Below are 26,247 nucleotides of genomic sequence, written 5' to 3' on the forward strand. Positions count from 1 at the left end.
GACCTTCTGGAAGTTTCTCCATCTGCACACAGATCTCTGGAGCTCGGCCAGAGTGATCATTGGGTTCTTGGTCTCCTCTCTTACCAAAGCCCTTCTCCCCCGATTACTTAGTTTGGCGGCGGCAGCTCTAGGACAAGTCCTGGGTGATCTGTGCTCCTGGGAACTCTCAGTGCAGCAGAAAGGTTTTGTCTCCTTCTCCAGATCTGAGCCTCCACACAATCCTGTCTCTGAGCTCTACAGGCAGTTCTCTCCTCCTCATGGTTTGGTTTTTACTCTGATATGCATTGTCAGCTGTGAGATCTTATATAGACCAGTCTGTGTTTCAAATCATGTCCAAACACCTGACTGTACAACAGGTTACTCCAATCAAGGTGTAGAACATTGGAGAGATGATCAGGAGAAATGCAAGGCCACAGACCGAAATGCCAAGTTTCACAGCATAGAGATAGTTTTGTCCAGGCCAAATTTTCCTTTTTCCATTTTGATTAATTTACAAAAAAATTTAAATTCTTGGGGAAAACTGGATCCCCCCCCCCCCCCCCCGCAAATATAAGAAAATGTGAAAAAAGTGAAAGGGTCTGAAGACTTTCCAAATGCATTGACTGGCCTTCCATCTGATGCCTCGACTGGCCTTCCATCTGCACAGCTCCCCAATAGATGTATGTGTAATGTGGTTCACACCGGACTGAAGTCTCTTGTCCCACCAGAGGGAATTATTCTGTGGGCCCTGCCTCTGTCAATGTAGGAATGTAAAGGCTATGTACTCCTCTGGAGGCAATGTTGTTTATGATTGCATTTCACTCATATTTGTCTAAAAATCATATTTTTAATTGGCCTTTATTAAAAATATTGATCCGTTCTGTCACAAATGGTTAACTGTTATTCTAACTGTGTGACTGGTGCTTTCACTTTCACATTGTGCCATAGCCCTGTACTATAAAGACTTAGGCTACATGCACACGACAAGTCTGTTTTAAGACCGATGGCCGTCTATGGGGTTATTCACACGGCAGGTCAGTAACAGACTGCCCCATACAATTGAATGGGTCAATTTTTTATGTCCGTTTCTCAAAAAGGCATCAGTGAAATAAACGTCCGTTAAAAATGTCAGTTTTTAAAAGACTTTTTTTCACTGTCGTGTGCATGTAGCCTAAGAAGTCATAGACACTCATCTAAGCCAAATTCTCATCAATAAGAGAAGGATTGAACTTTGATTAGTGCTTATAATGTCAGAGAGCAGAGATAAGGAGTCCATCTGCTCCGTAGATGACGGAAAAGACAGACAATCCACAGGCAGCTACTACAGCATCTCAGCATCTCAGCTCTGTACAGAAAAAGGATTTCAGATTCCAGAATAATACTAAAGACCAAATTAAAAATATGTATTTTAGCTCAAAATAAGTACAATGCAATAATAATTTTAAAAAAATCTCAACAAAGTTGTCCATAGCCTTTAAATGCCCTGTTTTATTAGCGTTTCATTATTGTCAGAGCATGGTCCCACCGGAGGATCAGTCCAACCCCGATGGTACAAGATCACATTCATTTTGTAGAGAAATCTGAGTCCTGGATGAAATTCAAGTATAGATTATTGAGAACAAATCAACCAAAAGCAGAATATTATCCTCCAGCCTCATCATATTATCTGTGAATGCTGGGAAGAAACATCACATCAAGTATCCTGTACTGATCCTGAGTTACATCCTGTATTACACTCCAGAGCTGCACTCACTATTCTGCTGGTGCAGTCACTGTGTACATACATTACTTATCCTGTACTGATCCTGAGTTACATCCTGTATTATACTCCAGAGCTGCACTCACTATTCTGCTGGTGCAGTCACTGTGTGCATACATTACTTATCCTGTACTGATCCTGAGTTACATCCTGTATTATACCCCAGAGCTGCACTCACTATTCTGCTGGTGCAGTCACTGTGTACATACATTACTTATCCTGTACTGATCCTGAGTTACATCTTGTATTATACCCAGAGCTGCACTCACTATTCTGCTGGTGCAGTCACTGTGTACATACATTACTTATCCTGTACTGATCCTGAGTTACATCTTGTATTATACCCAGAGCAGCACTCACTATTCTGCTGGTGCAGTCACTGTGTACATACATTACTTATTCTGTACTGATCCTCAGTTACATCCTGTATTATACTCCAGAGCTGCACTCACTATTCTGCTGGTGCAGTCACTGTGTACATACATTACTTATCCTGTACTGATCCTGAGTTACACACTGTATTATACTCCAGAGCTGCACTCACTATTCTGCTGGTGCAGTCACTGTGTACATACATTACTTATCCTGTACTGATCCTGAGTTACATCCTGTATTATACTCCAGAGCTGCACTCACTATTCTGCTGGTGCAGACACTGTGTACATACATTACTTATCCTGTACTGATCCTGAGTTACATCCTGTATTATACTCCAGAGCTGCACTCACTATTCTGCTGGTGTAGTCACTGTGTACATACATTACTTATCCTGTACTGATCCTGAGTTACATCCTGTATTATACTCCAGAGCTGCACTCACTATTCTGCTGGTGCAGTCACTGTGTACATACATTACTTATCCTGTACTGATCCTGAGTTACATCCTATATTATACTCCAGAGCTGCACTCACTATTCTGCTGTAGGAATCCCCTTGTACATACATAACTTTTCCTGTACTGGACATTACTCTGTACTGATCCTAATATTATATATATATATATATATTTTACTCCAGAACTGCGCTCATTATGAGTCTTTTTTTTAATAGTACCTAGGTTGAGTATAGTTGACGTGGTATCTGTGTGAATAGCATCCACAAGAATAGCATCAGAAGGATCCAGTCTGACCTCAGGTGGGGTGTTCTGAAAGTACGGCTGAGCAGGATCCAGTCCTGTGTGCAGGAAGGTAGACATTAGTGGGTCATTATAACATCTTTTGCATGTGTCATACATGAAGTCGTCATACATTCAGGAGGTGAGGCTCTCAATCACGGCCACTGATGATCATGTGCAATGGGCTGCCTTCGCCCAGGGTCCTCTATATCGCGTCCCAGGTTTAGTAGGAATGCCGAGTGGTGTAGTACAGCCTAAATGTCTCTTATCGTGTGTGAAGGTGCTCCTACCTGGATACCGCTGGACCCCAGGCTTTAACTGCGAAGCAATAAATAGGGGGAATAATTGAGGGATAAAAGAATAACCTGAGTCCAGACCTTGAGATGAAGTTCAATGGCAGTTTACTTCACATAAACTTTCTCCAGAACAGTTTACAGGCTATGCCTTGGTTCCAGCAGGCTTTAGCATGAAACTGGCAGGCAAACTCCACTCTGCTACATCTGTTTCTCTTTGACTCTGCTGTACTGACAGGCTGGCTGGACTTCACTTTGTAGTCTGACTCTAGGTTCTGCCAGGAACTTTCTTCCTGTCTCCTGAGGCTTCAAGCTTTGGCCTCCATGGCAGCAGAGCTTAGGGTGCTCTGGCTGGTGTGGGCTCGTCCAGCAGAGACATGCCCCTGCACACCCTTCCCCTATCTGGGGGTAAACTAGACAGGAACTAACTGGTCCCCACTAGTGCTTGTGCCGAACACATAGGGATGCTCTACCGAGCACCCAAGCTCAATGGAAGTCAAGGGGAGAACCCGAGCATTAAACCAGGCACCGCCTGCTCTGAAGAGGGAAGGGCGCCTTGTTCTTAGGAAAAGGTCAGAAATTGATGAAAGCACCACTGAAATGGTTCGGGAACAGCATGGGGAGGATGTCTAGATGCATCTTGGACTCCCAGGTCGCTGCTGGGAACCATGTTGTCCGAGTAGTACGCCACTTTTACAGACTGACAATAATACGCAGAAAACCGAAGATAAAATCGATTTTAGACGGATGAAAAATTGTTAGGAAACATTCTTTCCTGTATATTTACTTGCATATAAAGTGCAAGTGCTGCCAAAAATTACAAGGAAGAGGCTCCGATACAACCTGTATATCACATAAAGGAGGGCCTCATTCACATTGTGGTACAAGTGTTCAGGTAGTGGGACTCCTACACTCACAAAGCCTATGCACTAAGTGAAAGGGCTGCCAAAAATTACAAGGAACCGGCGCTCCAATACACCCTTTATTACACATAAAGGAGGGCATCATACACACCTTTGAAAAATTATGATTGATGGCTGCTGGTGACTCTCAAAAACATTTGGAGCAAGGGTCTGCTGGTGACCCTATAAAACATTAGGGGTGAAGGTCTGCTGCTGAGCTGACCCTGTAAAACATTATATACGAGGGCCTGCAGGTGAGCTGACCCTGTAAAACATTATATGCGAGGGCCTGCAGGTGAGCTGACCCTGTAAAACATTATATGCGAGGGCCTGCAGGTGAGCTGACACTGTAAAACATTATATATGAGGGCCTGCAGGTGAGCTGACCCTGTAAAACATTATATGCGAGGGCCTTCAGGTGAGCTGACCCTGTAAAACATTATATGTGAGGGCCTGCAGGTGAGCTGACACTGTAAAACATTATATGCAAGGGCCTGCAGGTGAGCTGACCCTGTAAAACATTATATGCGAGGGCCTGCAGGTGAGCTGACACTGTAAAACATTATATGCGAGGGCCTGCAGGTGAGCTGACCCTGTAAAACATTATATGCGAGGAATAAGCATGTTGATATGATGGAGGAGGAGGATGAGAAAATACCCTTTTTTGTGGTGGAAGGGGTGCAGGGAATGCAGTGTATTCAGTCCATTATAAACCACACATGTAAAGGGACCTTATGTTTATCTGCTTTCCTCTGGTGGAGAAGTCAGGGGCAATCTAGGCCTAGTTCATTTTGATAAGAGTCAACCTGTCAGCATTTTCAGTTGACAGGCGAATACGCTTATCTGTTATAATGTCGCCAGCAGCACTAAATACCCGCTCTGACAAAACGCTAGTGGCAGGGCAGGGCAGGCCAGCACCTCCAAGGTGTAGAGCGCCAGTTTGTGCCACGTGTCCAGCTTGGACATCCAGTACTTGTAAGGCACTGAGGGATCACTGAGGATGCTGACACAGTTTGCTACGTACTCCTTCACCATCTTCCAAAATGTTTCCCTCCTTGTAACACCAGGCCGCTCATCAGGGTGAGGGTGCTGGCGGGGGTCATGAAACTGTCCTGCCTCTGTTGGAACTGCTGTGTGTTCCCTCGTCTCACCTCCTCGGTTGCCCAAGGAACTACGGACTCTGCCGCCAGCGTTGTCAGATGGAAATTTTGGAGCAATTTTTCCACAAGGACCTTCTGGTATTGCACCATTTTGCTCGGCCACTCCACCAGAGAAATGAGAGATGAGAAGTTCTCTTTGTAGCGGAGGTCGAGAAGGGTGAACAACCAGTAATCCGTGTTGTCTAAAATGCGTAAAACGTTCAGGTCGCTGGAAAGGCAGCCTAACATAAAGTCAGCCATGTGTGCGAGAGTACCAACAGACAAGACTTTGCTGTCATCATCAGGAGGATCACTCTCAATCTCCTCATCCTCTTCCTCCTCTTTTGCCCACACCACGAACAACAGATGGAATTAAACTTCCATGGGTACTACCCTCTGTAGAAGAGGCACCGTCTCCTGCTCCTCCTCTTTAGCCTCCAATTCGCGCTGAGAAGATGAACTGAGGGTGGTCTGGCTATCACCCTGTGTAATGTTTTCCCCCATTTCCACATCTTCCACATGCAAAGCGTCAGCCTTAATTGTGAACAGCGAGCGTCTGAGTAGACACCGAAGTGGGATGGTGACACGGATAATAGCGTTATCGCCGCTCACCATCTGTGTTAATTCCTATAAGTGTCATTAACCCTCACAGAGGTCCGACATCCATGCCCACTCATCGCTTGTAAAGAGCGGAAGATGACTGGAAAGGCGACAACCATGTTGCAGCTGGTATTCCACTACTGCCCTCTGCTGCTCACAAAGCCTGGCCAACATGTGGAACGTCGAGTTCCAGCGCGTGCTCACGTCGCACAACAGTCGGTGAGCTGGCAATTTCCAGCGCTGCTGCAGCGTTGACAGACTGGCGGAAGCTGTTGGTGACTTGCGGAAATGGACACACACGCGGCGCACCTTCACCAGTAGCTCAGGCAAATTGGGGTAGGTTTTGAGAAACCGATGAACCACTACGTTTAAGACGTGGGCTAGGCATGGGATGTGTGTGAGCTTGCCGAGCTGCAAAGCCGCCACCAAGTTACAGCCATTATCAGACATAGGCCTCATGCACACAACCGTTTTTTTACTGTCCGCAAAAACGGGATCCGTAGGTCCGTGATCTGTGACCGTTTATTCGTCCATGGGTCTTCCTTGATTTTTGGAGGATCCACGTTTTGGTGTCCGCCTGGCCGTGCGGAGCCAAACGGATCCGTCCTGAATTACAATGCAAGTCAATGGGGACGGATCCGTTTGACGTTGACACAATATGGTGCAATTGCAAACGGATCTGTCCCCCAATGACTTTCAATGTAAAGTCAGGAGTCTATTTTATACCATCGGATCTGAGTTTTCTCCAATCCAATGGTATATTTTAACTTGAAGCGTCCCCATCACCATTGGAACGCCTCTATGTTAGAATATACTGTCGGATATGAGTTACATCGTGAAAACTCATATCCGACAGTATATTCTAACACAGAGGCGTTCCCATGGTGATGGGGACGCTTCTAGTTAGAATATACTACAAACTGTGTACATGACTGCCCCCTGCTGCCTGGCAGCACCCGATCTCTTACAGGGGGCCGTGATCAGCACAATTAACCCCTCAGGGAGGAAGGGGGGGTGGCTGCGGAAGGCCTCAGTGTCCACAAGCTTAAATGGCAACATTTCCAGGGCCAGTAATTTGGAAAGCTGCACATTTAGTGCTATGGCCTGTAGGTGGGTGGCTGGGAATTTGTGCTTGCGTTCAAATGCCTGGGGTAAGGACATTTGTACGCTGCGCTGGGACACAGAAGTGGATGTGGTCGCTGATGGTGCTTGTGAAGGTCCAGGTGCAGGGTGGGAGGCATCCGGGCCTGTGCCTTCGACAGGGGATTGGCCAACACGTAACACAGAGGAAGAGGAGGCAGTGGTGTGACCCGCAGACACAGATTGTGGACCCAGGCGTTCATCCCACTTATTAAGGTGCTTAGATACCATGTGGCGGATCATGCTGGTGAGGGTGAGGTTGCTAGTGTTCACGCCCCTGCTCATTTTTGTATGGCACAGGTTGCAAACTACTATTCTTTCGTCGTCCGCATTTTTCTCAAAAAAGCATCAGACTGCGACAAAACCTACCCCTTGGCAAGGGAGATAGCCGCAAGGGGTTGCTCCGTGGAACAGTTGCTGGCCTGTTTGGTGTGGCCCGCCTTCTCCCTTTTGCCACCCCACTGCCTCTTCCAGCCTGTTGCGGTGCTGAGGATCCCTCCCCCTCTGTACTGCTGTCCTCACTCGGCTTTCCACCTTCCCAGGTTGGATCATTGACCACCACCTTCTCTTCCACTTCCTCACTCTGATCATCCTCCTGACTTGTTGACCTAACCACTACCTCAGTGATTGACAACTGTGGCTCATCCTCTTCCTCCACCTCATTAAACACTAATTGCCATTCCCCACCGTCATCTTCTTGTGACTGTGGATGCTCAAGAGTTTGGGAATCAGGACACAAGATCTGTCCCTCTTCGAGCGGCCTTGCCGAGAGGGCCAAATCAAGGAATGGCGCTGAAATGATGTCCTCAGAATATCCGAGTGTGGGATCACTTGTTTGCCCAGACTCTCCATGGTAGAAGGAAGGAGGATCAGGGTGAGGATTGTGTTGACCAGACTCTTGGCTACTGAGACTGGACCTGGTGGAAGACAGGGTGGTGCTTAACCGACTGGAAGCATTATCTGCTGCAATCCAACCGACCACCTGGTCGCACTGGTCTGACTTTGAGAGCATTGTCCTGTGCCGCCCTGCAAACTGGGACATGAAGCTAGGTATCGTGGATGATTGTATTTCTTGTGCTCTGGCAGCAGGTACAGTTTCTCCGCGCCCAGGGCCACGGCCTCTGCGTGCACCATCAGCATCACGGCCACTTTCCTGTCCCTTAATGCTCGCCTTCTTCATATTAAATGTTATATATGCTCTAAAGTCTGTCACACGTACAGTAGTGTAGGATTTGTAAGTGTATGCACAATATATATTTTTTTAAAGGTATTTGGGATGTGGAAACGTCACACAGCAGATATCCCGCAGATAATGTCGCTGATGTCACCAGCGGCTAATGAAAAATTACAGGGAATGTGACAGGTATTTGGGATGTGGAAACGTTATACAGGAGAGGTACCCCAGGTAATGTCACTGTCCGCAGCAGACACCATCTACGGAAAAAGTACACTGGATGTCACAGATACTTTTGGGATGCGCACACGTTACACGGGAGATGTGGCGCAGATAATGTCGCTGTCTGCAGCGGCCTTAAAAAGACTTTTGGGTAGCTGACAAGTTTTTAAACTTTCTACACTATCTTTCCCTTCTTCAGCGCAGCTTTCCCTGACTAACACTGAGCCGAACATGCGTCATCGGGTTCTATATAGCACCTGATGACGCCTTCCGGCCAGCCAATCACTGTAATGCCAGTAACCAACATGGCTACGGCATTACAGTGAGGGCAGGACTTACCTGCACGTTTATTGGCTGTGTAGCAGCCAAGAAACGTGCGGGGAGGATACTCGAGCATTGCGCTCAAGCACATGCGGTATTCGGCCAAACACCGCTATGTGCCGAGCATGCTCGATCAACACTAGTCCCCAACCTTCCTTCAGGAACTAGCCTATTTCCTTACAGAGGGGGGTTAGAATGGAATGGAGAGTTCCATTCTCTCTTAATAGAGCTCTGCCATATTTGCTGCCACCTGCTGGTGAACCAGGTATATAACATGTTATAAACAGTTGCAAACATTATTATAGATGCACATTATGGAGAGGACCTAGAATATAATGCATAGATGACTTTATGTTGGACCATTAAAGACAGTAGCAGGGTGTAGCAGTGGCAACACCACTCGGGGGTGTTACACATGTCCTCAGACACTCAGATCTTATTCTTTTCTCTCATGACATTTGCACATGACTTGAAGACTAGTGATGGACGAACATCTGCCGGGGCGGTTCACGAACGCGATCAAATGTTCGCGAACCACAAGTTTGCGGCAGGTCCCATTCATTTTAATGGCAGGCGAACCTGAAAAACCTTCAGCTCATATTTGCAGCCCAAAAAATAATTACTAGAAGCGCACAGATAGTCCCACAACACGGACACTGACACCAGATGTGATTATTCCAATTTGCGATCTCCATTCATTATTTTTTTCAATGCGAAATATCGGCAATATAATTTTTGCGCACGCGCATGCGCAAATGCCCTATACAGTACCCAAATGCACTATAAAGAAAGTATATTGGTATATAACACCCCGCCCCGGGTGCCACTCACAAGGGGGGTGCCAGCCAGGCCGCCTGTCTTTAAAAAAAAATAATTATATTTTTTATTCTTCAGGGCCGCACCGCCGATCGCCACAGGCGGCGCGGCCCTGGATGTAATTGCGGCCACTGTGTGCTGTGGGGCAGGGGAGGGAGAGGCGTGTCCCTCCCCTGTTCTTCTGATAGGCCGCAGGCACTAATGCCTGCAGCCTATCAGAGGCCGGCTCAGGCAGCGCGATGATGTCATTATCATCGCGACGCCTGAGACCGGCAGCACACAGCAGGGACACAGGCCGGAAAGGGCTTGCATCGCTGCTGAGCTGATGGAGGTGAGTATTCGTTTTTTTTTTTGTTTTTTTTTCACTCTTTGCGGGGGGAGATCTGGCACTATGGGGGAGGGGAGATCTGGCACTATGGGGGGGGGGGGAGATCTGGCACTATGGGAGGGGGGGATCTGGCACTATGGGGGGGGGAGATCTGGCACTATGGGGGGGGAGATCTGGCACTATGGGGGAACTAGCACTATGGAGGGGCACTATGGGGGGTCACTATAGGGGGAGATCTGGCACTATAGGGGGGAGATCTGGCACTATAGGGGAGAGATCTGGCACGATAGGGGTGAGATCATCTGGCACTATAGGGGGAAGATCTGGCACTATATGGGGGAGATCTGGCACTATAGGGGGAGATCTGGCACTATAGGGGGAGATCTGGCACTATAGGGGGGAGATCTGGCACTATAGGGGGGAGATCTGGCACGATAGGGGGGAGATCATCTGACACTATAGGGGGGAGATCTGGCACTATAGGGGGGAGATCTGGCACTATAGGGGGGAGATCTGGCACGATAGGGGGGAGATCATCTGGCACTATAGGGGGGAGATCTGGCACTATAGAGGGGAGATCTGGCACTATAGGGGGGAGATCTGGCACTATAGGGGGGAGATCTGGCACTATAGGGGGGAGATCTGGCACTATAGGGGGGAGATCTGGCACTATGGGGGAGGGGAGATCTGGCACTATGGGGGGGGAGATCTGGCACTATGGGAGGGGGGGGGATCTGGCACTATGGGGGGGGAGATCTGGCACTATGGGGGGGGGAGATCTGGCACTATGGGGGAACTAGCACTATGGAGGGGCACTATGGGGGGTCACTATAGGGGGAGATCTGGCACTATAGGGGGGAGATCTGGCACTATAGGGGGGAGATCTGGCACTATAGGGGGGAGATCTGGCACTATAGGGGAGAGATCTGGCACGATAGGGGGGAGATCATCTGGCACTATAGGGGGAAGATCTGGCACTATATGGGGGAGAGTTGGCACTATAGGGGGAGATCTGGCACTATAGGGGGAGATCTGGCACTATAGGGGGGAGATCTGGCACTATAGGGGGGAGATCTGGCACTATAGGGGGGAGATCATCTGACACTATAGGGGGGAGATCTGGCACTATAGGGGGGAGATCTGGCACGATAGGGGGGAGATCATCTGGCACTATAGGGGGAGATCTGGCACTATAGAGGGGAGATCTGGCACTATAGGGGGGAGATCTGGCACTATAGGGGGGAGATCTGGCACTATAGGGGGGAGATCTGGCACTATGGGGGGAGATCTGGCACTATGGGGGGAGATCTGGCACTATGGGGGAACTAGCACTATGGGGGGGCACTATAGGGACAGCTGGCACTATAGGGGGAGCTGACACTATAGAGGGAGCTGGCACTATAGGGGGGGCTGGCACTATAGGGGGGGCTGGCACTATAGGGGGGAGCTGGCACTATGGGGGGGAGCTGGCACTATAGGGGGGGGGAGCTGGCACTATGGGGACATTTCTTACTGGCACATTATGGGGGGGCACCATGGGGGTATCTGTGGGCTTTTTTTTTTTTAATTATTGGCACATTCTGGGGGGCACTATAGGGGAGAGCAGCACTATGGGGCATCTGGTGTTACTATAGGGGCATTATTTGGGGGCACTATGGGGAAGTGGGGGCTCTAAAGTGGTCTTTTGTATTGGAACATTATGGGGGGAACTGGCATTTGGTGGCACTAAGGGGGCATTTTTTTACTGGCACATTATGGGAGGCACTATAGGGGAGAGCGGCACTATGGGGGAGTGGAGCACTATTGGGGCATATGGTGGCACTAAGAAGGGGCATTTTTTTACTGACACATTGTGGGGGAGGAGCACTATAGGGGCATCTGCTGGGGGCACTAAGGGGCATTTTTTTACTGGCATATTATGGGGGACACTATGGGGAAGGGGAAGAGGAGCAATATGAGGGCATTTACTGGGGCACTATATAGGGGTATTTTATACTGGCATACATTATGGGGACATTAGCTCAACTGCGGGCACTAAGCGGGGGTATTTCATGTACTGTCATATTATAGGGAAAATTAGTACTACTAGGGGGTATCATGGGGAGCTATACTACTACTGGGGGCTATGAGGAACATGATTACTAGGGCACTATAGTAGTATTTCCAGGGGGACTGTTTCTGCAGTATAGTATTGGGGGTGGCAGGAAACTAATGTCTGTTTCTCAATCTCTGCAGAGACGGGAGATGGCAGAAAAATCATCATGGCGGTCTGGTTTGAATGGAGAAGATGAGGAAAGAGAACGTCTACATCAAAGGTGACATCACTGGATGTAAGAGGTATGTGGCGCTATGTAGGAGAGGAGATGCCCCTTATGAACCACTGATCACCCCTGATCACCCCATATACACTCCCTGATCACCCCCCTGTCATTGATCACCCCCCTGTAAGGCTCCATTCAGAGGTCCGTATGATTTTTACGGATCCACTGATACATGGATCGGATCCGCAAAACACATGCGGATGTCTGAATGGAGCCTTACAGGGGGGTGATCAATGACAGAGGGGTGATCACCCATATAGACTCCCTGATCACCTCCGTCATTGATCACCCCCCTGTAAGGCTCCATTCAGACGTCCGTATGATTTTTACGGATCCACTGATACATGGATCGGATCTGCAAAACACATGCGGATGTCTGAATGTTTTGTAATAAATATTATTGAAAACATTGAAAAAAGTTTGTGCATGTTTTCTTAACTTTCTTGGGGGGGGGGGGGGGGGGTGCCAAACAAAGGGTTCGCCCCGGGTGCCAAATGCTCTAGGTACGCCCCTGGTCCTCAGACATCCAGCCCACCAAGCAAAGACCTCCATACTCAGTCACATCAGTGCTCAGACATTTAGCCCACCAAGAACTGACCTCCTTGCTCAGGTGCACCAGTAGTTAGACATCCGACATCCAGCCCACCAAGAACTGAAATCCACAGTCAGTCTCATCAGTCCTCATACATCCAGGACACCAAGACCTGACCTCCACGCTTACTCACATCAGTCCTCAGACAGACAGCCCACCAAGAACTTACCTCCATGCTTACATCAGTCCTCAGACAGACAGCCCACCAGGATCCGACTTCCACAGTCAGTCACATCAGTCCTCAGACATCCAGCCCACCAAGAACTAACCTTCTTGCGCACCAGTACTCAGACATCTGACATCCAGGCCACCAAGAGCTGACCTCCATGCTCAGTGACATCAGTCCTCATACATCCAGCCCACCAAGTCTCTCCTACCAGTTATCCTTCCAATTCCCGGTCGTCTCTTTCCAGCCTCACCAGCAGCATGTGCCCCCAGACTGTGCCCAATGATGTGGACTTTAGACAGGGAGTATTTAAATGCTTCCTTTAAAACAAAAGAATCATGAAAAAGGTGAAACATTAGTGACTGAACAATGAATTTCTGCACAGAAGGTTGTCTTTTACAGTAAGTGATCCCCGTCTGGGGTATTACCAGAAGAGTGTTAACCAAATAGGCGACTTCTGCCCCCACAACTCGGATGTTATTGGCGGCCTGAGTGTAAAGTGTCTGAGATCCTCCGCTCCAGTCAGTGCAGAAACAGTTCACGTCCTCCACCTGTAACATGGCCTGGAAATAACAGAGCCAACAATCAGAAGGAGCTCAGGGGCCAATGTGACCTAAGGGCCCATATGTCTTATAGAGGAGTTCTACAATCAGTAGTCCTGGGTTCCTATGTATGTGGCGCTTCTATTATTTGATGTAGCCCTCACACCCCTGTTTTTTGCTCTAATAATCCCTGTATTTTTCTTATTTTCCATTATTCGTGGCTCTTGGGTCCTCTATATGTGGCACTTAGATACCCTATATGTGACTCTTGGGTCTCCTTTATGTGGCTCTTGGATCCCTATATATGGCTCTTCGATCCCTTTATCTGGTTCTTGGGTCCCCTATATGTAACCATGAATACCAAAATGTGGTTCTTTTGTTCTCTATATGTGACTCCTCTATCCCTTTATGTAGCTCTTTGCTCTGTTTATGTGACTGTTGGGTCTCCTTTACATGACTCTTGTGTCCCTTATTTGTAGCTCTTGTGCCCTCCTATTACATATGTAACTCTTAAAGGCTATGTATGTAACACCACAGAGTGGCATTACCACCTTTTACACCCCTCTACTATATTTTATGGTTGATGTTATGTCATCATGTGTATTTATTTCCAGGTCCTGCATAATGTGTATCTGTATTTCTGATTTTATATATGTTTAAGTGTAATATGCCTGGTTCACCAGCAGGTGGCAGCAAGCTTGTCAGAGCTAGTTTGCCTAGAGTGGAACCTCCTGTCCATTCTAGCCCTCTCTAGAAGGTCAGTTCAGAGGATCCCCTGCTTGGGGAAGGCAGCAGGCCCTCGTCCATTCTGGACGAGCCCTGTAGAAGTCAGTCTAAAGTACCCCCTCCAAGGTGAAGGCTGTGTTCTAGCCAGCAGAGCACCATCAGCTCTGCTGGAACAAGAGAAAAGAGCAAAAAGCCTCAGAATCCAGGAGGAAAGATTCCCTGGATAAAGACAGAGATAAAGACAAAGTTACAGATAAGGATAAAGAACGAGTCAGACTACAGAAAGTTAAGTTCAGCAGAAAGGAAAAAGTTTCTATTTAATCCTGATAGCACAGCAGAGCTAAGGAGTAGGCGATGTAGCGGAGCCGAATTTATGCCAAAGCCTGCTGGTGACCAAGACAAAGTTAGAAGAGTATTTCCTGATGAAGGTTTATTCAAGTAAAGCTGTTATCAACTTTAATACAAGACTGGACTCAATTTGTTCTACAAATCCCTCAACTGTTCACCCTATTTGCACTGCTTCGGACAACAACACCTGGGGTTCCAGGATATTCAGGTAGGAGCACCATGACACGTGCACAGCCACATCCAAAGGGACACTATATGCTACCCTTTCACCACTCTGGCATTCCTACACCTGGGTACCACCAACACCATCTGTTTAGGGGGACTCTGTCCCTCGTTGATGAAATGCAACTGGCGTCACAACAAAAACTCTTTCACTTGAAGGGACCCCTGGTAGTACCCCGCCTGTTGCATGTACACCTTTGCGGGCTTTTTTTTTTAGTATTATTGCATTGTACTCATTTTGAGCTGAAAATAATTTTTCAATTGTTCTTTAATAAAAATGTTGAACCTCTTTCTGTGTACAGGGTTGAGATTCTCTAGTAGCAGGATCTGTGTTTTTATTCTGTTCCATCAGGCAGCTCTGCTGATGGCTCTTTATCTCTGCTCTCTGACCTCCTAAACACTTATTATAGCTAAGTTCTTATCATAATAAAAAAAGAATGGCTTAAAAAAAGGTTTATGACTGTGATGTCACAGCCCTATAAATAGCCTCAGCCATCTTGGAGTCAGCCATTTTCCAGTGTACTTAGTGCAGGGAGAGACGTGACAGGCACTAGGGACAGTGCGAGGAAAGACTTCATTGTGCTGAAATAATTATTTACAAGTTCAGGGAAAGATTATTCAAGGTGTAGGGAAATTATAGGAGGCATCATCTACACTATAAAAGGAGAACAGGGTGGAATAGGAGAGTGTACAGCCTGGGGAATATTACACCTTGCTGCTTTCAGGTTGTTTGCACTATATGATACCTCAGTAATTCCAGCAAACTGTGCTAGTGATTGGGGTGCAAGTTCTGTGTGATACAGCCATTTACGCTGCGTTTTAATAGGAAAGGTATGTCCCATTAGCCGTTCTGCAGTAAATTATGACTGTTATATTTCTTTTTTTGGAGTGTAGAAATAGGAAAAATAATACGTCTTATTTTTTTTTTTGGGGGGGGGGGAGTTTGTTAATCAGAAAAATATATAGATATATGTTTTAATTGCCATTCAGCAGTCAAGTAACTGTCACGGACGTTCCTGCGACAGGTGGCAGACGATCTGTGAGACTGGCAACACGTGGTTTGATCTGACAGGATTCCTTGTGGATCAATAGGCATCTGTGTTGCTTCTGGTAATGGCCTCACCCCTTGCCTCAGGTGTTGCTAATGTGGTCATTTAACCTTCCTTATTTATAGTTGCTTCTCCCATAATGCTGTGCGGTTTATAGCCTCAGTTTTGTAACTCCCGACTAGGGGGCATTGCCGCCTTTCTCACCCCTTCACTATCTTTAATGGTTGATCCTGTGACATCTTGTGTATTTATTGCTATGTCCTGCACAATGTATATTTATTTCTCTTGCAAATTACTGTTTAAGTGTAATGTGCCTGGTCCACCGGCAGATGGCAGCACTAATGGCAGAGCTAGTTTCCCTAGAATGGAATCTTCAATCCATTCTACCTCTCTCTAGGAGGGCTTTGTGCCAGACATCAGAGCTCTGTCTGCTCTGCTAGGCCAAAGAAAGAGAGAGAGCTAAAAGCTTCAGAGCCAGGAGTAAAGATTCCCTGGATATAGAGAAAGATAAAGACAAAATACAGATAAAGATAAAGACAGAGTCAAACTATAGAAAGCTAAGTTACAGCAGAAGAGGAAAAGTTCCTATTTGATCCAGCCAGCATAGCAGAGCTGAAAGAGTACAATCGTACAGAGCTGAATGGGTTTGCCTGCCAGAAATTAATGCCAAAACCTGCTTGTGACCAAGATAAAGCTGGAAGATTGTTCCCTGATGAAAGTTTATTCTAAGTAACGTTAATACAAGTCTGGACTCAAGTTATTTCACCCTAATCCATTTTAGTTGCACCGCTGCGGACGACAACGCCTGGGGTTCCAGGATATCCAGGTAGGAGCATTGTGACAAAGTGCAAAACCGTACCTAGAGGGACATTTTAGTCCACCCTCATACTACTCTGGCATTCCTACACCTGGGTTCTACCATCACCTTCTACATAGGGGGACCTAGTCCCTCGTTGCTGAAATGCAAACTTTAAACCCTCATCTCAATCATGTTAAAGGAGACCCCTTGGTTGATGTCTAACCCGCGGCGTGCTGTAATTTTTGGCGTCACGAACAGGATTCATACAGTACCAATCTGTGTGCCTATGGACTTATTAGCCTATTGGATTAACAAAATTGCCTTAAAAATGACTTTGATGCATTTATTGTGGAGCGACTGGCACAAAATGCTGTGTGTCGGCATCCAAAGGGTTAATGCACAATTTTTGCCTGTAATGGAGCAGCTTCTTCATGCCCAAGTAGAGCGGGAAAATTCAGGAATGCCCCCAGTTAAAGCGGGAAACTCTAGCAATGCCTACAGGGAGTGAGACTACGGTGTGCATGGGGGAAGTGAAGGCTCCTTCCTTCAAGCCCCTCCTTCATTTACGGTCTGCACCAGAACCCAAGCGAGCAAGATGGCGCAACAGCGACCTCGTCAGCCGGACTGGGGTGGCATGGTGTGGAGTGAAGAGGATCCTGAAGCTGGACCCGAGCCTGGAGAGATCTCAGGTACGGCGAGCCCCTCCTGAGGTGCCACGGGCATTCCCCTCACCAACTGGAATTACCACTACACCACCCAGTAATAGTGGGACCTATAACAGCATGAACCCAGTGGTGCTCTAAGGAGTCACATCCTACGCATTCTCTGCCTGGGACTACCGGAAGGCTATTGAGGATTGGGTTGTTTGTCTGCTAAAGTGACCTCGGCCCAACAACCCTAAACTAGAAAGGAGCACTGGTACGGTGGTCTGGTTCTCTGTCAAGCAGGGTAGCAGCTTTATTCAGGATGACGAGACCGGGATAGAGCTGTTCGTTAATCAACGCTCTGTGAAGTGTCCGCACTTGCCCCAAGCAAGGAACAGCCTCTATAAAGGGGACCAAGCTGAATTCACCCCAAGGAAGTCTGCTAAAGGCCCCTTTGACACTGGGGCGACTAGGCCCCTGGTTCCAACCTCTATCCCAGAGCCATGGCAGGAGGACCCAGCTGCTGTGGGAAATGTGGGATCCCTGCAGGAGAGTGCGGCACTGGTATGTCAAGTGGGCTGCGTGTCCACCACCATTGCATCTTTTAGGCCCAAGGTGACTTACCAACTGCCTTGGAAGACGGCAGCCCCAGGATCCCCGTAATGTGAGGATCGTCTACCAGCCCCACTACAGCCTGAGGTGTTGGACCCATTCATGATGGCAGGAGTGTCTGCGGTCCCAGTCCAAAGTGTTACCACCTGGTCTATGCCAAGTGCTGCCACAGGAGGGCTGTGATGCTCCACCACCCAGGCGTGGCTGCACTATCAAAGGCAGGACCATCCTTTAATGTCTTTTTCCAGCTCTAGTAGTGAAGAGGACGTTGCGTCCCTCCTCTAAAAAGCTGGACTTTCTCTAAATGTCTGTATGGAACAATACTGACTTTGGGAGCCACCCCGTGGACTGCATCTGAAGGATGAGGGCCTGTTGGCATGTTTTATGTGTTTTATTGATTTTTAGATTGCCCTGGTTTAGCCCTCTCCCGGATGGTCATGTTGAGTTAGAACTCCCCCCATCCTTTTCAACTACCTCCAAGTTGCATTGGTCAGTGCCAATTTTCCAGTTTTCCCCCCTTTTCAGGTTCTTTGAGAGCCCCTTTCCAAGAAGGTTCTCACACCCATGTGGATTACAAATATTGCCTTATGTGGATTGCAATTATTACCTCATTTGGATTACAAATAATTGTCAGTCAGTCCGTCAGCAATCGATCACAAAGCGATTGCCAAGAGACAGCAGTATGCGTGCACTCATTCAACAGCGCAGAAGCTGAACGGGCTCCTGGCCAAGTTGCTAGTGATGCAGTCCCTCCCTTTCCAAGTGGTGGACTCTGCACCTTTCAGAGAATTGATGGCTTGTGCCAAGCCGAGGTGGACCGTCATTTATTTGCCAAAAAGGCAGTTCCAGCCCTGCACACACATGTAGAACAGAAGGTGAGCAAGTCCTTCAGCCTGTCGGTGTCTGCCAAAGTGCACGGCAATGCCTACGTATGGAGCTAAAACTACGGTCAGGGACAGTACATGTCCTTTACTGCCCACTGGGTGAATGTGGTTCCTGCACAGCCACACCAGCAACTTGGCCAGGTGATGCCACTTCCGTCTTCACGTTCTCACGCTGTTGGTCCTGCAACAATTATGGTTGCCACCTTTCCCAACAAAAAATACCGGGCAAGTTGGGGGCGTGGCTTATCACGGGGTTTAAAGTCGCTGTCATACTGTGGCTCCCCAGGAAGTCTCATTGTTATCAGGCCTGATCTGGGAGTGAGCGGCCGCCATGCTGTGGGGCGAGGGTTTGCGGCTCTCCTTCAGCAGCGTCTTCGTGCTCCTGCTCCTGACCACCCGCAGCCCCCTGCTTTCCGGCTTCCGATCCATCCTGGCTGGCGGCCTCGTCCTCTTCAGGTTCGAGCTGCTCCCGGAGTGCCGGACGCTCACAGCTCGCCGCCGCTCACTCACCACCAGCTGTCAGGACCGTGAGCAAGCAAGTCAGACAGTCTGCAGTGCAGATTGAAATGAATCCTGTGTCCGGGTCTGAGAAAGGCTTGTACCTGGACACAGGATTACAAACCCGGACTGTCCGGGTCAATGGCGTACGGGTGGCAACCCTAGCACCAATGTCCGACTCTGCCTCCTCATCCTCCACTGTGTCCTCAGCCTCCACTGCAGAGACAATTCACAGTGCTCCTCCAGCATACCACATGTGCAGGGCACGGCGGTGTCACGCTGTTATGCACCTAGTTTGCCTGGGTGAACGGAGTTACACAGGGGAGGAAATGCTCTGCATCCTTCACCAAGAAATTGAATCCTGGCTTTCTCCTCAACAACTCAAAATCGAAAAAGCTGAAAGCTTGAAAAGCCAGGAAGAAAGTTCCCTGGATAAAGATAAAGACAGAGTCAGACTACAGAAAGCTAAGTACAGCAGAAAGGAAACGTTTCCTATTTAAACCTGTTAGTACAGCAGAGCTAGAGTGCAACAGATGTAGCAGAGCTGAGTGTGTTTGCCTGCCAGAATTAATGCCAAACCTGCTGGTAACCAAGACAAAGTTGGAAGATTGTTTCCTGATGAAAGTTTATTCAAGTAAAGCCGTTATCAACTTCAATACAAGTCTGGTCTGGATTTATTTTATCATCCCCTGCACCAACTATTTCTTCTATCCTTTGCTCTGCTGTGGATGACAACGCCTGGGGTCCAGGATATTCAGGTAGGAGCACTGTGACACGTGCACAACCACACCTAAAGGGATATTATGGGCTACCCTGGGTACCACCAACACCATCATCAACTGGTGTCACGACAAAAAACACTAAGGAAGGACCCCATGCCCCTTGTCGAGCCCATCGCAGATACAGCGCTTAACCCCCACTGAGCGAGAAGCCATCTGTGGCAAGGAAGCAGCTCATCTGCTGGTCTAAATGCACCTTCAGAGATAAGGTTTATTAGATGACCTGCACAAAGTGATAGTAGGTTTCACTCAGCAAGACAAACAGTTAACCCCTTTTTAACAGAAAGGTTCAATATTTTTTATAAAGACCAAATTAAAAAAATACATTTTTATCCCAAAATGAGTAAAATGCAATAATAAAAAAATGCCCACAAAGGTGAACTTAGCCTTTATGTCCTTACTGTATATTTGTCTCCTTAAAGTGACTTTTGCATCCCTTATATGTTGCTCTTGGATTCCTATATGTGGCTCTTCAATGTCCTGTATGTGGCCCCTGGGTGCTCTATATGTGTCCATGAGTCCCCCTACGGGATATCTGGCTCTTGGCTCTCATATATGGACAGGCACTGATACCAGAAACATCATAGACTTGAACCCTGTGACTATTTTGTCTCCAGGTCAGGACGATATAAGAGGTTCTTGGTGCGGGGAAGACAGAACTATGCTCCAGGACAATGTCTGATTGGAATCGGTCAGGTTAGTGTGCAGAGATGAGGAGGAGTTGACATATAAACGATAATCTTCTATGGGAATGTGTACTGGGCATGCTCTGTTGCCAGTATGGAGTAGGGTTGTTGCGGGTATTGAAATTTCGATGCCCAATCAATACTTTTGTCCCGGGTTTTGATAGGATACCGGGATTTCCATTTTTTTGATGCTGCGCAATGTAGTATCTCTGAACATGAGTGCGCTGCTGTCAGCGCGGTCATGTTCCCTCAGCAGCACAGGGGAGAAGAAAACAGTGTCTGCCTCCCCCTGCGCCGCGGCTGCTGCCACCAATGAGAGGAGGGAGGGGCAGGCGCACTGCGCCACCAATGATAGCAGGACTTTAAATGGGTCTGGACTTTAAGTTACCAGGCTACATAGAGCGGCGCCCCGGGATCTCCCTGCACTTACTATTGTTCCTGGGCGTCACTCTGTTCGCCTGCTGTACCCCCATTACCATCTCCTGCTCCGTATACTAATTACTACTATCGGAGCAATGGGGAGGAGACATCAGCTTCTCTCCTGGGCGTTCCTTCTCCCTGGCCGTAGTGCTGTCCAATCACAGTGCAGAGCGTCACAGCCACGGAGAAGGAACGCCCAGGAGAGAAGCTGATGTCTCCTGCCCATTGCTCCGATAGTAGTAATTAGCATATGGAGCAGGAGACGGTAATGGGGGCACAGCAGGCGAACGGAGCGGCACCCAGGAATAATAGTAGGTGCAGGGAGATCCCTGGGCGCCGCTCTATGTAGCCTGCTCATGAAAGGTCGTCTTTAACTTTTAATACAGGAGGTGGGGGCCGGCAGCAGAATCGCATAGCCGACACCCTGCCTCTGACAGGGAGCTGCGATCAGTGGCAGTTAATCCCTCAAGTGTGGCACCTGAGGGGTTAACTGCCGCTGATCTTCTGCCAGTACCCGCCTCCTATTAAAGGTTAATTATCATTGGTGGTGCAGTGCTGCTTATCCCCCCTCAACCCTCCTAGTATCAAAAACATTGGTGGCCGTGGCCACAGGGTCCTCTGACCCTCATTGGTGGCAGTTCTAAACGGAGCCCCAGCAGTGTAATCCTAGGGCTCCGATCGGTTACCATGGCAGCCAGGATGCTACTGAAGCCCTGGCTGCCATGGTAACCTCCCTGCTGCTGTGTGCACAGGGCAGCAGGGAGAGTGTGAGGTCCTGGTCACCCTGATAGAGATCTACCAGGGTGAATAGGACAAGGGATGACAGATCCCAGGTTCTACCTCTAAGGGGGGAAATCGTTATTAAATAAAGTATAAATCCCCCCTTTCCCAATTTTACATATAAAATATATAAACAATAGATAAACATATAACATATCACATATCGCCACGTCCAAAAAGTCCAAACTATTAAAACATAAAAAGAAATCTATGCGGTGAATGCCGGAACAGAAAAAATATAAAACTGCGCAATTCGCAATTTTTTAAAATGTTTTTTTATGGTATCGAAATCGAATCAAAAATTTGGTATCGCAACAACTCTAGTTTGGAGGTCGCTGTTTAGGGGAGGAGATGAGTTGTTTTTCTGGGAGAGTTTAGTGGGCATGCTCTGTGTGACATGCAGATGTCATTGTGCAGGGAAGGGGAGGTGTCATACTGTACTGCTGCCTGTGATGAGACTGTCCCTTCCCGTACACCCACAATCAGCTCAGTGACTGAGGCAGCACCTACCTGGCACATGTTCACCAGCCAGCTGTCCTCCCCGCTGTTAATAAATCCATGGATAATGAAGTGAGATTTTAGATGTGTCTGAAAATTGGAGGTGGCGATTGTGCTGTGATCGGCGGCGGTGACAACCTGCAGGAAACAGAGGAGATAATGGAGGTTAAAGACAAGATCAACTGGATGAGAAACTGGTTAAACCTCATCCTGAGAGCGGCCATATGTTCCTGCATTTCCTTACCCCCCCCCCCCCATTTTCTGATGACCCCTTTTTCCTTTACCTGAATGAAGTGTATTCTTCACATTTGCTGTTTTGCCTGGGTATTCACCTTCTATGAATGTTCTAGATAAAACGATGACCTATTGGATCAGGAGAAATGGACGGACCTCCTCTATCTGGGGACATTGAGTGAGATTTACACGTAGATAGATGAACTTTAAGGGGGTCTCTGCTTCTAAAAGCTTTTGTTCTACCTGGACCCCACAGAGATTCAGGGTCATAGGTGGAGTCACCTTCTAAGAAGCATCCCATCCCCTGCAGGTGACATGAAGCATTACACAGCACTCCCCGTAATCAATGGTCTTTCCGCACATGGTGCAGATGCTGGTTCTTCCAGAGCAAGAGATAATTCTGCAGTTGCTCTCTATGTTAGTAATAGATAAGAATCCCCCCAACCCATTCATTAACTCGTAATCGGATATTTCACAATGGGTTTTCTAGAGCGGGACAACTTTAATGGGATTGTCCTTCAGAATAGCCACTGTCCATCTGCCTGGCCGCCGAGGGGAGATGTGTGGTGAGCTTTTCTGTCTCCCCATAGACAGAGCTGATCCCTGAGGTTGGAGAACCTGGACCTGCAGAGTCTTTCTTCACTTTAATTCTTTGGGTACAAAAATAAAAAGGTTTTGTGCTGCAATCCCACAGAGATGCAGGATCCTTCCCAACGGCCACAGTAAGAAAAGCTCAGCGAGGTTGTTCTAGACCTGCCTTTTAAAATTGTAAAATATCATACTAACACCTTTTAGCTATTTTAAGGACCATGTGAGGCCGGAACTTGTGGTCAAGTCTTAATTTTGACAGATCTTGAGACGACAATAGGATTTGAAAGGTTGGGTCAGCATATCAATATTAGCTTAACAAATAAGGATTATTCAGGAAATCCTGATGGAAGGGGTTTTACTTGTTAACCGGATATGTTTGTTAGAATGTTAAATATAGGATACAATGTAACTCTATGGAGATGCAGACTTCAAAAGGGGCTCCGTCTCATGACATTGGGGGGCATTCTCTGACAGACACCTGTCGCTCTCTACACACAGAGTCACACAAACATTTTACTTTGGGGAATTACTTTTTCATTCCTTTTAAATTGTTTGTTACTTTTTGAGATTATTTTGCTGTGCTTTATCTGTCTTTTTCTTCCCAAGTTTTGTAACCTTTTCCTTTTATGCAAATTAAATCCTTTTAACTTTCCATCTTTTATCAAGAACTCTACGTATTTTGTTGGGCTCCTTCTGAAGCATCTCTTGCAAAATTAAGAAGTGCTGGACGCTATTTAACAATAAGGTGCCCCCTCCAGTGATATGGTCCCCCCCATGATGCCCATACATTCTAGTCATGTACAGAGAAAGAGATGTCCTGATGGAAACATCAGCGTTCAGACATCAGCATGAGAGGATAATCATCATACATAGGGGGACTGACCTGAGGCTTGTTCAGATTGTTCCTGGTGTAGAGCAGGAACCGAGTATTAATCTTCTGCGGGGCCCAGGGTAAGCGGCTTATCGGCCTCTGAAGAGTTCCAGACCATGGGTTTTTGTTTGTGAAGCAGCCCAGCCTGTCATAGCACACCTCACCTGCCACAGATAATACATAGCATGCATATTACATATGGAAGAGAGAATCTACATCACTGGTCTCTAATCTGGGGCAACTACAAATGTCAGCATGTCCTGACACCACAGAGACCATTGCTCTAGATTATATAGTACATGGCAGCATTTCTGGAGATGATTGACTACAGTAGGTCAGTGTTCTACAATGCAAATGAACTTCCAAGAACATCAGTCCCCATGAGGTCTATGGCTGGTTCATTAGCACGGAGTGGTCCCTGGGGGTCCTAACTCACCGACCCCCAACTATGCAAATCTTAATGTTTCTATGAGGTACACTTTAATACTTCTATAAATATTTGTCACTTTAAGGACAGAGCTAGTACCGGCACTTGAGATCGTCCGTGAGATGATGACTTTCTCTAATGTGGAAACTTCTGTGGCCTCATGGACTGCCATGTAGCATACTGCGCCTGCTCGATCCTCTGATTTTATTAGGAGACTTACGGTTTACTCTTCTGATTCTAGGGCTGAATGTGCTTCATCACAGAAGGATCATATGGCTGCTCATGGAAGCCTAAAGGTCCATAGTATACTACTCCATGAGCTACCATTTGGGACTGCTTTGCATCAGTCATGGACTGGAGCTTTGGTGAAGGCTCTAAACACAAAAGCTTCATCCTATTCTGGATGTATTATGAGAATAGAGTCCAGACCGCTGCAAAATATATTTCTGTTCTAGATAGGGGTGAAGAGAAAAGAAGACGCGGAGCAGCAAAAAGAATGGAAGCAATCATACCTGATGTGAGACTGAGAAGACTGAAAACCAAATGGAAGAAAGTCCATGTTCAGATCTAGAGATGACATTCAGGGATGACACTAATAAAAAGGTGGAGGTGAAGAGGAAGATGAAGAAGGAGATGAAGAATAGAAAACAGAAATGCAATGAGAAGAAGTAGCAGAAGTGGAACACAAAGAAGGAAAAGTGAAAGAAGAAGAAAGGGAAGAGAAAGATCACGAAGAACAGCAAACTGAAGGAGAAGAAATTGAAAAAGAAGAAAAAAGAGAACAGGAAGACCGAGGAGGAAAAGTGAAAGAGGAATAAGGAAAAAAAGAAGGAGATGACGAAGAAGAAATAGAAAAGGAAAGAAGAAGGATGAGAAGAGGAGGAAAAGTGAAAGATGACAGAAGAGAAAGACGCAGATAATGAAGAAGAGGAAGATGTAGGACAGTACATTGAAAGGGAAGAAAAAGGAGAAGAAAGAGATAGTGAAGAGGGAAAATAAAGTAAAAAAGGAAGAACGAGGAGAGGAAGACAAAGGAGAAAAAGTGAAAGCTGACAGAGAAGAGAAAGAAGAAGATAATGAAGAAGAGGAAGATACATTGAAAGGGAAGAAAAGGGAGAAGAAAGAGATAGTGAAGAAGAGGGAGAAGAAATAAAAAAAGGAAGAATGAGAAGAGGAAGACAAAGGAGAAAAAGTGAAAGAAAAATGAGAAGAGAAAGAAGATGATGAAGAAGAGGAAGATAAAGGAGAAGATATTGAAAGGGAAGGATAGTGGGAAGAAGATATATGACATAAAAGAGAAGAAATAAATCAGGGAGCAAACATAACCACTGCTTGAGAATAGTCCCACCGAGAGGACTGAAGCGTCGCATGATAGCGGGTGAATAGGAAGACGAAAGAGAAGAAATTGAAAGGAAAGGAGAAGAGACAAAAGAGGGTAAGTGAAAGAAGGAGGAAAGAAAGAAGGACACGATGAAGAGAATTTGAAAGGATAGAACAATGAGAAGAGAAAGAAAGGAAAAAAGGTGAAAGAAGGAGTAAAGAAAGTAGAGAAAGACAAATGAGAACAAGGGAAAGAATGAGATGATATAGAAGATAAAGGAGATGAAAAAGAAGGAGAAGATGAAGAAGTTAAAAAAGGAGATGAAGCAGGGGAAGAAGAAAGAAAAGGATGAAAAAGGTAAAGAAGAGAAAAAAAGAGAAGAGTCCAGTAGAAAGATCTTGACTTCTTTCTTATGTACTGTATAAAGAGATCAATGCAAGTCCATAAACA

General features: G+C 47.0%; 1 protein-coding gene across 1 annotated transcript in view; it reads right to left on the bottom strand.

Annotated features, from left to right (window-relative positions):
* Positions 1 to 25,846, bottom strand: part of LOC122942249 (pancreatic lipase-related protein 2-like) — a 36,942-nt gene extending 11,096 nt beyond the window's left edge. The window contains exons 1-6 of the mRNA XM_044299752.1: positions 25,737 to 25,846; positions 24,062 to 24,224; positions 22,366 to 22,491; positions 13,295 to 13,429; positions 13,078 to 13,186; positions 2,792 to 2,911 (exon numbers count right to left, since the gene is read on the bottom strand). Coding sequence (XP_044155687.1) covers positions 2,792 to 2,911; positions 13,078 to 13,186; positions 13,295 to 13,429; positions 22,366 to 22,491; positions 24,062 to 24,224; positions 25,737 to 25,846 — 763 coding nt within the window. The remainder of the gene's footprint in view (positions 1 to 2,791; positions 2,912 to 13,077; positions 13,187 to 13,294; positions 13,430 to 22,365; positions 22,492 to 24,061; positions 24,225 to 25,736) is intronic.
* Positions 25,847 to 26,247: the final 401 nt, after the last annotated feature.

The sequence above is a fragment of the Bufo gargarizans genome, chromosome 6 (genome assembly GCF_014858855.1).
Source record: "Bufo gargarizans isolate SCDJY-AF-19 chromosome 6, ASM1485885v1, whole genome shotgun sequence".
Taxonomy (NCBI): Eukaryota; Metazoa; Chordata; class Amphibia; order Anura; family Bufonidae; genus Bufo; species Bufo gargarizans.